This window comes from Phocoena sinus, chromosome 1, assembly GCF_008692025.1.
Source record: "Phocoena sinus isolate mPhoSin1 chromosome 1, mPhoSin1.pri, whole genome shotgun sequence".
Classification (NCBI taxonomy): Eukaryota; Metazoa; Chordata; class Mammalia; order Artiodactyla; family Phocoenidae; genus Phocoena; species Phocoena sinus.
Genome location: NC_045763.1, coordinates 53,635,264 through 53,650,184, shown reverse-complemented (window position 1 = coordinate 53,650,184; position 14,921 = coordinate 53,635,264). Strand labels below are relative to the sequence as shown.

At 48.4% G+C, this 14,921-nt stretch overlaps 1 protein-coding gene across 2 annotated transcripts in view; it reads left to right on the top strand.

Moving 5' to 3' along the window:
• The window catches only part of KANK4 (KN motif and ankyrin repeat domains 4), a 39,747-nt gene that overhangs the window by 4,051 nt on the left and 20,775 nt on the right, over positions 1-14,921 (top strand). For both annotated transcript variants that reach the window (XM_032607575.1, XM_032607615.1), the window contains exons 2-5: positions 1,509-1,596; positions 7,931-9,838; positions 11,146-11,257; positions 14,245-14,463. In XM_032607575.1, the coding sequence (XP_032463466.1) occupies positions 1,581-1,596; positions 7,931-9,838; positions 11,146-11,257; positions 14,245-14,463 (2,255 nt within the window). In that variant the 5' untranslated portion in view covers positions 1,509-1,580. The remainder of the gene's footprint in view (positions 1-1,508; positions 1,597-7,930; positions 9,839-11,145; positions 11,258-14,244; positions 14,464-14,921) is intronic.

Sequence of the window (14,921 nt, the reverse complement as noted above, 5' to 3'; positions counted from 1 at the left end):
GACTGAGTAATATTCCATTATGTATATATACTATGCACCACATCTTCTTTATCCGTTCTTCCGTCAGTGGACACTTAGGTTGTTTCAGAACCTCCTCTGGGTCAAGGGCGACCCACCCTCATCCCTGATTAGAAGCTCCCATGCCTCTCCACTGTCGGCCTCCTCAGTGGCCGCTTTTAGCCTCCAGGACCATCCACATTCACCCTCCTTCTCCCTAACTTCTTCTCTGCTCCAGCTCCAAACTCAAGTACTTGTTGCCACAAAGTTAAGTGAGGTATTTAGTGTCTGTGATCTTTCTGCAAGGAGTGTCTCTGCCTATAGAAACCCTGCCTGCCCTTCCAGGCTCTGCCACTCCTGCATAGGCAAAGGCCGCTGCATGGAACGTGGTTATGGGGGAACCGAGACAGGAGCAGGGTGCTAGCTTTGGAGGCAGCAGCAACGCTCCCAGAAAGAGGGTACACCAAACTTTCTGTCGGGCAGACTTCAGACTTCCTCTTATTTGGCAGGCCTGATATTTCCCAGGCCTCTTCCCTAGTTTGCTTGTTTGTTCCCCATTTTCCATCCCAGGTTGCTGGGGGCCACCCCTTGTCCTTCTCTCACTCCCATATCCTCCCAACCTTTCCCTCATCCCCGGTACGCTTCTCTGATCTGGAGTGTGTGGTCGAGCACATCGGAATTCCTAAAACGACTCCACTTCCACTGCTGAGGTGTCACAGATGATTTATTATTCCGATGTGTGTGGAGTTAAATCATAAAAACCAATTTCCTGGGTGATTTACTGGACTGGGGGCAGGATCCAGGTTGTTTACCATTTGAAGAAATAGTGCTGGAAAAGGATTCAAACTTTGGGGAGAATTTATGATCAAACCTCAAGGTACCCTAATTCAGAGTCAGGAGAGTACGCTGCTTGCATAGTTACTGACGTCTTCTGGCTCCCAGGTTTGAGCTCCCCCTTGTTCTGCCCCTGGTTAGAAATCACCCCAAACTATTAGGTCCTAGTCAGTCCTTCCAATTAGCTCATCTTTTTCTTGAATCTGATTGGGATGTCACAGATCACTTATAGGTACTCTGATTCCAGCTTTTCTAAAAACATGAATTATAATTCTTTTACCATGACGGGAAGTGAGTAGATTTCAGCTCTTGATATTTTGGAAAGGGCACCATGCTGCTTGTCGGAGCCCTGGGTCCAGTTCCTTCACGAATGTGCTGAGAGGCCTTGCACAGAACAATTAAGTTCTAAGCCTTAGTTTTCTCATCTGTCTAGTTGGACCAGAGGCTTCCTTTGGTGTCAACCACTGCTAACATTCCATGAAGACACACCCAAGATTATACTCTAGGAGTGTGTATAGGCTTTTAATTTCCCTCGTTGGAGAGCTACGAGCACATGGGCACCCTGGGAGAAAGGCAAGGAGGGGTGTTACTTTTTTTTTTTTTCTTGGTGCTATGTTCCCTCCATACTTATTCTAATTGTAATGAGACTCTCCACTTTTCCATCCTCTTTCTTTCAGAACACTCCAACAAATTATACAGGCTTATCGGAAGAAGAGTGCCCAAGAGACTGGTGGTCAGCATTCTCTAAGATGGAGAAGACAGACGGTAGGCAGGATCCCTTGTATTCCCTGTTCTACAGTGAGCACTTGGGTTGGAAAGCAATTATTACCATAAATCCTGGAAATAGCTCAGGGGAGGCCTACGGGAGACCGTCCCCAAATAGGCGGTGCTGGGAAACCCAAACTGTGTGTTTCAGACATGAACAAGAGAAGGTAGTAGGGAATGAAAATGAAGGCTTATGTTTATATTGGAGTTGTGTAATTTTTGTAGTGTTTCTCATCCCTTCCAAGCACCAAGAAGGGAGCAGCATGATCTCACTCATTAAGCTCTTTCTAGAGATGAGGAGCTTGAGGTCTAAAAAGGAGGCACACGGGGCTTCCCTGGTGGCGCAATGGTTGAGAGTCCGCCTGTTGATGCAGGGGACGCGGGTTCGTGCCCCGGTCCAGGAAGATCCCACATGCCGCGGAGCAGCTGGGCCCGTGAGCCATGGCTGCTGAGCCTGCGCGTCTGGAGCCTGTGCTCCACAACGGGAGAGGCCACAACAGTGAGAGGCCCGCGTACCGCAAAAAAAAAAAAAAAAAAAAAAAGAGGCACAATTTGGTAAAAGAGCCTATATTCATACCTGTGTGATTTTCCAAGGCATTTCACTTCTTTGAGCTTCACTTCCCTCCTATATCAGTTAGCTTTGCTGTGTAACAAATCACTCAAAAATGTATTGACTTAAAGATATTTATTATTTCTTAAAAGATTCTGTGGGTTGGCTAAGCCATTATTCTGGGCTGGGCCAGCTTGACTGATCTCTGCTGGACCTGTTCACATGTCTGTGGTCTTCTGGGTGACTTGTCCTGATGGTTTAGAATGGTTACACTCACATGTCTGGTGGTTGACTCCATGTCACCTAGGGCATTGGTGATGATTTGGCCATGTGTCTTTTGTTGCCCAGCAGGCTAGTTGGGGTTTGTTCACATGATGACAGAAGGGTTCCAAGCACAGCAAGGACAGACAAACTCCAATGTGCAAGCAACTTTCAAATCTCTGCATATGTCACATTTGCTGTTGACCAAGTCACAAGGCCAAGCCTAGGGTCATTGTGGGAGGGAAGTACATAAGGGTGGGTTATAATTGTGGCTATTTTTGCAAACAGTCTGCCACACCTCGTCTATAAGCAGGTATTAATACCTACTTCGCAGGATTGGTAAAGGATTAAATGAGATAATGCATGTAAGGATGTTGAGTAATAACTATCTAGTCCAACGAATGTCTCGACGAACGTTCCCCTTTCCCTCCCCAGGAAACTTGCCAAACATCATAGACTAGACTCCGATCCCCTGACTTCTAATGAAATGCTTTTTCCAGATTACCAAATGTCAGGAAACAGGCGAGTCTATATGGCCCTTCACTGGTACAGGACTCAAGGACTGGACAGCAGCTCCAGCCCTGCCTTATCCTTCTTTCCAAATGCAGTTACCATATATTTCAAAAGTCTGCCTCTCTCCCCAGGGAGCTGCCTTTTCAGCGCTTCCCTGGAAGTGGTCCCACAGAACACCAGCTAATTCCCTTAATGCCCCGGGGGCCTGTCATTCCTGCTTGCCTCATTTGTCCCCGCTCAGCATCCTTGGCACGGCTGCTTTCCACGTGATCACCCACAACTAGCTAAGAAAGGCACCCCTCCCTTCAAGCACACACATCTCACAAAATAAAGGCAGAGGAGGGAAAAGACAGCTTCCACTATCTTGGCCTTTTGAAGAGATTCATTTAATTCCCCTTCTTTCTGGTTGTATTTTTGGCCACTTTCTCTCTAGTTTCTGTTTTTCCCATTTCCTTCAGAAACTGAGTATAGGCTTTTGGACTTTTCCCCTCATGTTAAATGCCTCTGATGGGTTCCCTTACCTGCCCCCCACTTCACTTTTTCCCCCAGGGTAATGACTGTGGCCCCTTCCTTCTTCCCTTGTCTCCTTCTAATCCCTTTTCTCATGCCTACCTGTAAGTCTTAGGCTCATGACTGTGTTTGCAGGTCCTTTCCAAGGGTCTAGTGATCTGGGGTGCTTTCAGACCGAGACTCTGTAGGGAATTCTAGGTAGCTCTGAGCCTCATATACCCTACTTTTTTCTTCTCCCCTGACTTGTTTTTCCCAGTTTCTCCAGAATTATTTTCTTGGACTCTCACTCCCTCTTGATGCTGTAGTCCTAACACAGAGTTAAATATTCAAGAAAGAGCACATTCTCCGTGAATCTCCCCCTGCCCCGTTCAGAGCTAGCCTGTCCTCGTCTTTTGGCCCTTTTGTTGAGTACCTATGCCATGTTCTCTACTGCATCGGTGCTAATAATCACAACTCTGCGAGTTAGGTATTCTTATCACCACGTTACAAATGCAGAGACTGAGGCATAGGGAATTTAAATAATTTGCCCAGAATCACAGAGGCAGGAGGTAACAGAGGCAGGATTCAACTCCAGCCAGTTATGTGTTGCTTTGTCAGATCTGAAGTTCATTTTGAGCAGAGACAGTCCTCCTAATTAATTCTCACCCTGGCCCAATGCCTGGAATTCTGAGCTCCTGCATACCTATCACCAGGTAGAATTAAAAGGAGCAGAACTTAATGTGGGCATAGATCTCCCAGCATATCAGATCAAGCTCCCTCATTCAAGGTCCAGCATTCCTCTTGCACTGGGAGAAAGAGAAGGAATGCAGAACGGTGGGTGGCAGGCACAGCGGCACAATGTGTGTGTGTGTGTGTGTGTGTGTGTGTGTGTGTGTGTGTGTGAGAGAGAGAGAGAGAGAGAGAGAGAGAGGAGAGAGACCTCATAGTGTAGCTTAGGAAAGCACCTATTAAACCCATCATCCTGGATAACTGCTCAGTTTCACAGACTTCTTTGATTCACCTCAGTCTCCCTTGTGGAATATTTTCCCGTGGAACCTGCTGTTCCTCATTTGATGCTATTATTGTATTTGTGCTCTGGACCTGCTCTCAGAGGCTGATGGGCAAATCAGTTCATTTCTACCGAATTGAGGCAATAGGCAGATAAATAATGCAGTCTCTCCTTTGGAGTGTTCTTTGCCTTCTGGGTCATAAATCTGCTCCCTATTTAACTTTAGACAAATACCTCCTCTCTGATTTGGCTTGTTCCTATAACCCAGGAGGCTGCTGAACTGGCCAGTAGGTCTAAGAGTATAGCCAAGTGCAGCTGGGAAACTAACAGAGAACAATTGCTGTCATTGAGACTACCAGTGTGCCTCTTTGGGAGAAAGCAGGTTTGTAAAAAATCATGTGGGTGAACGGGAACTTATTGGAGTTTTTTGGGTGCTGGAGGAGTGTTTACGCCTTATCTGCCTGGAGTCCAGGTATCTGCACAGAAGCTCTGGAACCCAACTTGGACCAACCCTGTGGATCTGCACCAATGTCTTGTTGTGTTCCCTGATGAGGCTGTGACTTAACTCACCCACAGGCCCTGCAACTTTACTTAGCACTGAGGCTGGTAGGGTCGATTGTGTCAGTGTTCAAGGGTTCAGCCTTTATGTGTCTACTTGGCTTCTTTAGTTCTTTGGAGATAACTGTACTTCCCTAAGCACAGTTCCTGTGCCCCAAGCATGTAGCACTGGCCAGAAGGATAGATCAGACAGGCAAGTGGGAAGAGCTCAGTCCAAATATGTCATCACTCTTAGGGAAAAAGCAGCTCTATATGTGCCCCAGGTAACGCCATCATTTGCACCTCTTCTTGAACCTGCCCCTTCCTTCCATTCCCTTAGCTTCTTGAACCTGCCCCTTCCTTCCATTCCCTTAGCTTCTTTCACCTTGACCATGTCAGCAATCTCCCAACTGGTCTTCAGGCCTCTGGTTTGTTCTTCTTCTAATCCTCTGTAAGAATGCTCACTGTGAAATCACATTTGACCAAGTCACTCCCTTGTGTAAAACCCTTTGATGACTCCCACTGCCTAGAGAGTAAAGTCAAAGCTTGTTGGCATGCATACAAGTGGCTCCCTGATCTGGCTCTTGCTGACCTTTCCAATTTTGTCTTTTTCTACTCCTCACCCTTCTCTTCCACACTTTAAGTTCCAACCATATCAACTGTGTTTATAGAACCCTGAATTACTATGGATTGTCCCACCTTAATGCATTTGCCCATTCTCTGACATATATCTGATCTGTCCTGGCTATCTATTGCTGCATAACAAACCACACCAAAACTTAGTGGCTTAAAACAATCATGCATTATTAACACAAGTTCAGCTGAGTGGTTCTCATTTGGAGTCCCTCCTGTCATTGAAATAAGATGATGGCCGAGGCTGGAGTCATCTGAAGTTCTTTTATTTATGCCTGGCACCTGGGCTAGGATGTCTGGAACAGCTCAGGCTGGTGAGGCATCTCTCACCGTCTCTTCACATGACCTCTCTCTGGAGCTACTTGGGCTTCCTCACAGCATGGCAGTCTCAGGGAAGTTGGACTCCTTATATGGCATCTGGCTTCCCCCCGAGTGTGCACTCTAAGGGACGCAGGTAGAACTTAGAGGCTTCTTATGACCTAGTCTTGGCATTCTCTCAGTGTCATTTCTGCCATTTTCTTTTGGTCAAAGCAGTCACAGGCCAGCTGAGATTCAAAAGCATAGAGAAATGGACCCCACCTCTCAATATAAGATTCCCTTGCCTGTCTAGAGAAGGTGGGAATTGAAAATGGCCATCTTGGAGATAAACAGCTACAATGTCTTTCACCCTCTTGTGTTTTCCTGGCAAACTGCTATTTATTCATTTAACACCCAGTTATATGTCGCTCTTATGAAGTCATCCCTCTCCAACCAAGGCAGAATTAGCCTCTAAGTCCAAGAAAGTTTTTCTGAGAAACTAGGAAAATAAGTCAAGAAGGAACACTGGTCCTTGAGCATGTATCTGTTACCATCCTTGTCACACTGCATTGTACCTGTTGGTGTTTCTCCTACTTGACCATACTTTTTTTTTGAGGGCAGAGCTATACCTGATTCATCTCTGTGTCCTTAAGATCTATCTTAGCAACCAACAGAGGTGCTCAATAAATAGTGGTTGAGGTAAGTGAACTCCATTACTGCTATATTGTCATTTTTCCCCCAGGGCCTATTACTCTTGGAGTCAAGCAATCAGTCAGACACAAAGAATTTGAGGATCCCCTCCTATGTACCCAGCAAGTCAGCTTCCATCAGGGGCTTCAGTTCTCTGTAATTTGGACTTCCACAAAGATAATAACTGTAATATTGAGTGTGTATTAAATGTTCATCACGTGCTAGGCATTGTTCTAAGCACTTCATATGTATTAATCAGTCCTCACAATCTCATCTTACCTGTTATTATTGCTATCTTATGGATGATGAGACACAGGGAGGCTAAGTAATTTCCCCAAGGTCACAGAGCTGAAATATAGACCGGGCTCCTGGCTCTGTATTCTTGGCCTCTGTGCTCTCCACTAATGTCCTCTCCTGAACTCAGCATTTTCAGAGCATATTTGGCAGAATGTCACAGAGATAATAAAGGGTGTCACATTAGGAACATGAAAACAACAAAGATTATTTAACCTGAGGAAGGCGCTACTTGGAGACAAATCCCTATGGATACAAATAATCAAAGGACTGACTTGTTCTCAGCAGCCTTTGCTGGAGTCAAGATCAGTGGCGCCTTGGTGCGATGGAGAACTTTCTCATCGGGATATTCTCCTGATACTTTGGGCTGCTCTGAAAAATCACGGGTCCCACACCTCTTGGAGGAATGTTTGCCAATGTCCCTTTTGACATTGATTGTCCCATTTTCCTCCGCCACCTTTTTTTCCAGTTTGTGAAAAAGGTGGTCTTTCCTTACCTGGCATGAGTTTTTGAGGGTGAAACTTGTTTGTTAAGCACTACGCAGTTTTCCAGTGGAAAAGAGCATAGGCTGTGCATGATTGTCGGTGCCCGTTCTGAGCTTCATGTACCTAGAGGCTCAGCCATCAGAGGAAGCTTAAATAATGCAGGAGGCACGGCTCCTTGATATCTCTGGATTTAGCAAGATTTACTAGGACCTATTTCAATAATGCAAGGTCCTTTTTTAATATTGAGACAATCGTGTATCTCATCCTTTGTAAATGTCCATATTCATAATTACCAATTAGTACCCTGATTTGGCAAATTCCTGGCCACAGTGGTAACTGAAATGCCATACTGCAAATTGGAAACTATTCCCTCTACCTATTTCCTTGGAGACATTGGCTAAGTCCACATTGATTTAATAACAGGATTTCTCAGCCCAGCCAAAAGACGGTGAGCATCTCAGCATAATTCAGAGGCTGGAACATTTAGGAGAACGCTTATGCGAGAGATATTAGGTCTCACCGCCTGTCTTTCTCATTAACGCTGTGCTTCTTTTTGACATGTCTTATGTCTCCCAGCCAAAGACCAGCCCTCTCAGGGGGATGAAGAGAAAGACCCTCCAAAGAGCCACCCCTACTCCGTGGAGACCCCATATGGCTTCCATTTAGACCTGGACTTCCTCAAGTATGTGGATGACATCGAGAAGGGAAACACCATCAAAAGGATTCCTATCCACAGACGGGCCAAGCAGGCCAAGTTTAGCACTTTGCCCCGAAACTTCAGCCTTCCCGACAGCGGCGCTCGCCCCCATGCTGCTCTTTCCCACCCGAACTGGCCCCCAGTGGTGCCAAGTAAGGTGTCGTTCGGGACAGAGGCGCGAGCCCAGCCACTGCTGCTCGGTGATCACCCCCAAGCCGCCGGCGGGAGCGAGGCGAGCTACCACCGGAAGGCCCTGCTGACGGAGACCGCCAGACAGCTGGAGGCTGAGGTCACCTCCGGGAGTGGACGGCCCCAGCTCTTGAGAGCATCCAGCATGCCGGCCACGCTGCTGCAGAACAGGGCCTCAGAGGACCCAAGCGTAAACTCAGGGCCCCCTACCCCGCCCGCCCTCCCCCCACTTCAGGGCGAAGGCGGTGTCTGTGATGGCGCCTTTGGCCCTGCGGAAGGGTTTGCAGGTTTTTCCAACTCCACCCAGCGAGCAGCGGCCCAACTAGAAGTCGGAGAGTCTGGAGACCTGGTGCCAGGAATACCGGAGCTGATCCTGAAGGGGCCTGAGCCTCCAGAGGGTGAAGAAGAAGCTGCAAGTCACCTCCCTTTCTCAAGTCCTCCTTTCTCATCACTTGTAGTTCTAGAGGATGCAGAAGACCAACAGGAAAGCAGACAAGCCGAGGTGGCGGTCACGACCCCCGGCTCCCCAACACCAAGCCCCCCACCTCTGCCATCACCCGTCCCTGAGAATGAGCTCCCCCTAGAAGAAATCGAGCTCAACATCATCGAGATCCCACCGCCGCCACCTGTAGAAGTAGACGTGAGAAGCATCGGCATCCGGGTCACGGAGGAAAGCCTGGGCCTTATCTCCGTGGATCCTGGCAGCATCTCCAGCCTGATGCAGCAGCTCTCGGGCCTTGAGGGCGAGTTGTCTGGAAGAACTGAGGAACTAGCCCAAGTCAGAGCTGCCCTCCAGCGGCAGGAGGAGGAAATCAAGGCTAGGGGGCAGAGGATTCGAGAGCTAGAGAGCACTGTAGCTCAGCTGACAGAAAAGCTTAGCCATGAGAACACCAAAGATGCTCAGGGCCAGACTGATGCCATGGTCAACACTGACCCTCTGCACGGACTCTTGACCAGGGAGTCGTGTGACAAGAGCATTGGGGTCAACCTTATGGGCAGCACAAGATCTGAAAGCTGGGGGGCCTGGGGAAAGGGGAATGGCGTCCTGTGGAGGCAGGAGAGTCACAAATGGGGGGATCGGAGCCCAGCAGAATTTGTGTCACCATCCCAGCTGTCACTGCCACAGGGATCCAAGATGGTCCTCACCCCCTCTTTACATAGCTGCCTCTCCACTGAGCTCAGGATCGAAGAAGGATGCTCTGACCAGGAGGGAGGCCATCACGTGGGAGCCGAGGGTCCAGTCAGGGGAGCAAGAGGCTCTCCAAGGAGCAGCGAGAGAAAGCCTCCCCCAGCAGGGAGGAAGGAGGCCGGTTCAGAGCTCCCGGGGAAGGAGCGCCCAGGAAGGCCACCGAGCTCACCCACCACCGATGCCACTCTCGGGCAGTACGTTAAGAAGATCCAGGAGCTCCTGCAGGAGCAGTGGAGCTGCCTGGAGCATGGGTACCCGGAGCTGGCCCGTGCCATCAAGCAGCCCGCCTCTAAGCTCAGCAGCATCCAGAGCCAGCTACAGAGCTCCCTCAACCTGCTGCTGTCCGCCTACTCGGCCCATGCTCCACCCCAGAAGGAGCCCCCGGGCCCCTCTGCCTCCCCGCCGACGGGTAAATACTGGTGCCTGCGACGGGAAACCATTGCTCCTTGACGAGTCAAAGGGGAAAAGGGTTTTAATTGCATGCATATGTTTTTTTTAAAAGGTTTAAGCACATCCAGGAACCCGGTGGAATAAAAACTGATCTCTGCGACAGTGGAGGCTTGGAACCTCTGCTCTCGTCCTTGCTCTAACGTTGGGACTGACTGCAGGGCCACCACATACAGCCGTTCACATAGCACAGGGCACAAAATGCCAGAGGGTGAACGGGAGCTGAAACCCAGCCCACACTTGCCAAGCCTGCAGCACTGTGTGTCTGCCCAGAGAGGTGCCTCTTTCTCATTTGCATTGTCTAGGGTGAAGAAAGGCCCTGGCTGTGGGTGCTGTAAACCTCTGCCTCTCTTAATTGTTTCTTGGGCTCTTGGATTCCTGTGGTCCTGCCCAGTTCTTGCACATTAAGAGGTTTTTTGTAGCCTTGTTTTGGAGGATCATTATATTGAGAGCTGAGTTATTTGACTGAATTATTTTCTCTCTCTCTCTCTCTCTCCCTCTGTGTCTGTGTGTGTGTGTGAGAGAGAGAGAGAGAGAGAGAAGTTGGGCGATACTCACACGTGGAAGTCGACCCTTTGGCGGAGCGGCTCTTCCTCCTATAACAGATCACACACTCTGGAGTTAAGTGGAACCATATTTTGCTTTGCTCAATGGGCAGCAGCGTGCGAGTCTGCTTCCTGCCGCAGCTCACAAATTGGCTGTTTTCTCGTTATTTCGGTGCTAGTTTTAGTCTTACTCATCGTGAATTGCCTCCTGTAACTTTGAGCCCAGCAAAGCCCAGCAAAAGAAGACTCGTGCTCTCGCTCGTGTGTTTTTCGTGGCTACCCCACATCACAAGTGTCATCTGGCTTGTGAGTCAGGAAGGACCGCTGGGGTGCCCTCGAGCAGAAGTGGGTGCTGGACCAGGGGTCGGGATGCCCAAGTTCTACTCCTGCTCTGCCATTCCCTGAGCACACCTGAGCCTCAGATTTCCCCAGACTGAGATAGGGACAACAGTGGCACTCACACCACATGGTTCAAGGATGCTCCAATAACTCTACTCTGTAATCCACACGTAGAGGGTTTGTGAACCGGAACAATTTGGCTGGCATTGACCAGAAGGTTGGGGCACCTCAGAGACCCTCAGTATATTTGATTTAAATTATCTAGTTCCCTTTCTGCCCCTTCACACACCTTCAGCCTGTGTGCCCTCAAAGCAAGAGTCCCAGTTCTGCTGCATTCTGGGGCATCCCCAAGATCATGCTAACCTGTGATGTTGTGTCTGCCTAGAGATCTCCCCGTCGACCAGCCTTAAATCCATAATGAAAAAGAAAGACTATGGCTTCCGTGCAGGAGGTAATGGGACCAAAAAGAACCTTCAGTTTGTTGGGGTTAACGGTGGGTAAGCATCGCTCGTGAAGCCCAGCCTACCCTCCACACTACCTCTCCTGCTGTTGTCCCAAGCACTCTCTTTTCCTAGGGGAAGCATCTGGTTTTCATTCTTCTTCAAGGGAATTAATCTCAAACGGGCCCTTTAAAACTCCCTCTCGGGTTTGCATGTGTTTGGCTTCTTGCCAGCTGTGGTAGTCTGTTGGATCCTGTGCTTTTAATATGTCTTGGCTTTGGTGTTCCCTGGGGCCAGGATTCTGGTGCCTTCTGCTAGTTTGGGGACACATGAGCCCTTTAAGGAAGACGTTTAATCTGAACCGTAACACTGAACCTAGGACAAATTCGTAATTTGTAGAACTTCAGATTTCATCCTTTTAATTTTTTCCTTCCTTTAACTAACTTTCGGCAAACCAGACCAACTTTTTTAGGATGAAGGAAAATGATCAATGTCTATTGACTCAGAACGTGAACCAGACCTTATATAGTGTAGAGAGTAAATCACTGGATTTAGAATATTTTCTAAATCAGCCATTCAACAGACATTTATTAAGTACTGATGATGTGTTTGGTGGTAGGGATAAAAAAGTCAAATAAATCATTGTCCCTGCCTTTAACTCACAGTTTGGGCATGGGCAGAGATAAGACAGAAGTAAAGGGAGAATGCTGACAGGATGAGATGAGCTCTAGTAGAGAAAGAAGTGGAGGATGGTGGGAAAGCCCAAAGCAGGGGCACCAGGCCCAGCCAGGGGTGAGCCCAGGAGGCTGCCAGGAACAGGTCGGAACCCCTGCTAATTTGGGTGAGACCAGAAGGAAGACACTCAATTCAGACAAGGGTGACGTCACTACTGTGGCAGGTTCTGTGAGGGAAATGTCAGAAAGATTGAAATGGGATGTCATAGGAGGGTTGCTGTTCTCGCGTCTGCTGACGCCAGACACTGTGGCCAGAGGAGAAACCATTTTTTTCTGAGCTTTCCCCAGTTAGTGTACAGAAAGCAGAATCAGACTAACCTCAAAGTCTAAAGCAGGTCCCGTCTCTCCCCTGCTTAAATACTTGCAAAAGTGCCAGGTTTGTTTTTTGTTTTTTTAATATTTATTTATTTATTTATCGGCTGTGTCGGGTCTTAGTTGCGGCACGGGCTCTTCCTTGCGCTATGCAGGCTCTAGAGCGCCTGGGCTGTGTAGTTGCGGCACACGGGCTCAGTTGCCCCGTGGCACGTGGATTCTTAGTTCCCCAATGAGGGATCGAACTGGCATCCCCTGGATTGCAAGATGGATTCTTAACCACTGGACCACCAGGGAAGTCCCCAAAAGTGCCAGCTTTGTACCAAAACCTGGAGGTCCATCTCGTGACTACAGCCGGCCTCATCCCCCATCACTGGCTCCGGGCTTTCTTCCCTTAAACATACTCAGTCAGGCTGATCTTGGGGCCTTTGCATTTGCTGTTTCCTCCACTTAAAGTTCTCTCCCAGATATCCCTCAGTATCTGTCGATCTGGTGCAGTGGTTCTCAACCTTGACTGCACCTTGGAAACCCTGGGGGAGCCTTAAAAATACTGACGCCTGGCTCCCCCTCCTGGAAGACTCCGGTTTAATTAGTCTCGGGCGCAGTACAGGTATTGGGAACTTTAAACACCCTCAGGTGATTCTAACATGCGGCCAACGTTAAAAACTTCTGCTCTAATTAAAGTAGCCCCTCCTCCCATCACGCTATCCCATGGCCCGTTATTAGTTTACTCATTGCTCTTATCATTATCTGAATATATTGTTTACGTGTTTATTTTCTGCCTTTCCCTACTTAGAGTTTAAGCTCAGTTACGATAGGGACTTTGGTTATAACATTTAGAACAGTGCCTGGCACATAGTAGGTATTCAATAAATGTCTGTTGAATGAATGAATGAACTTCCAGGTGGAGCTTTTTGAAGCAGTTCTAAGATAAGAACTGTTTGGTAAACTTAATATGTCCCGTTTTCTTAATCACAAAAGCAAAATGTGCCAAGCCCAGTAGAGGAAGAAATATCTGGGGTTTGAACAAGACAGAATGTGAGCATACCAGGGAGCAGTCTGGGTTTGCAAATCCAGTGAGCACAGGGCCTTTACATAGGGACCACCATTCAGATAAAGGGCATGAGGGGGTTCAGTAGAAGCTGTGGCCATTGGTATCCCCTGGTCTCTGTGGCAGTGCCAGTAGGCCAAGAACCCGAAATCTTCATCTTAACTGGAGCATCCTCCATTGGAGGTCTCCTGTTGACCATCAGCAGAGGGATCAATACATCTTCCAGAACTTTCCTCTCTGGTCTCTGGTCTGCCACCTCAATAGAGTTGTGTATAACTGAACATAAGGATCATTGCTGGGGAGGGAAGGCCAGTCAAGTGGCCCATGCCCTCACTTTTGCTGTTTTAAGCTGTGGTTGAAACAGCAACTGAGAAAGGCAGGTGCTAGGTTCAAGAATCCCAACTGTTCACGTGTCCCATGGAACCCTGCCAGGAGTGAACACAGATGGTTCCTCCCTTGTCAGGTGAAAGCTGGGATAGAACAGGGCAGCCAAAGGGAGGCTTCACAGTCACCCAGAGATGGGAAGATTTGTTAGGCAATTCAGAGAACTCAGGGTGGGGGACGTTTGCCTAGATCTGGGTCCCTCTCAGGACAGGACATTAGGGGTTCCAGAATGGAAAGCTTTCAGGAGAGCCCTGGATACCTGGATCATCTGAATGCATTGACCAATTAGGCCATGGGCTGTTTGTGTGTTTGTTGCAAAGAGCTTAGTTAATTACCCTTTTCCTCAAATGGCCTCCAGCGTTAAAGGTACAGAGCTCTTAAAAGTATTTTCCTCTGACAGTAGGTTTCCTGGGAGTCCCCTTGCCCAGCACTGCAAGTGTAGAGAATGGAGGATGAGGTTAGCAAGCACGGAAGTGTTATTTAAAGCCCACCAAGTTCTCATTAGTGTTGACATGAGCGTCAGGCAGGAAGCACGGAACTAGTGACCTTGTCTCCTTTCCCAGCTATGAGACCACCTCGAGTGAGGAGACCAGCAGTGAGGACACCTCCCCAGAAGATCTGTCTGACAGCGAGGCCGGGAAGAAATGTGATGGCCCAGAATCTAGGCGGGGCAAGGATGCCCACCTCAGCTACAAGGCGGGGCAGGGCATCCCCGAGGGCACTCGTGACATAGACCAGCAAAGCAGGCCTGGGGAAGAGCTTCCCCATCCCAAGGCTGAGAGGTGAGTCAGATGGGGACAGATGGGGCACTTGATCCTCTGAGAAAGAGCAAGGGCATTTATTCACCCTTTCATCTGGTCGCTTGTTAATTCATTTGTCTATCCATTCACCAATATTTATTGAGTTTCCAATCTATGCCAGGTACAGTGCATTGGTTAAACTAAACAGATCTAACTTCTGCCTTCATGGGATATACTGTCATAGACAAAGCTCTGCATATGAAGCTAACATGGCCTTAGCACTGAAAATGTGAAGGACTCTACAGGTATTCTCTTGATGTAATCCTTCTAACAATCTGTAAGGTAGAAATTATTATAAGCCCCACTTTACAGATGTGGAAACAGAGGCTTCGAGAAGTCAGTGATGCAGCTAGCAGAGATGGTGTTTCAACGCACGTCTTTTGTGATTCTCCCACCTGTTTTTCTGCCTCTCCCTTTGGCCATACTGACATAACCCTGTT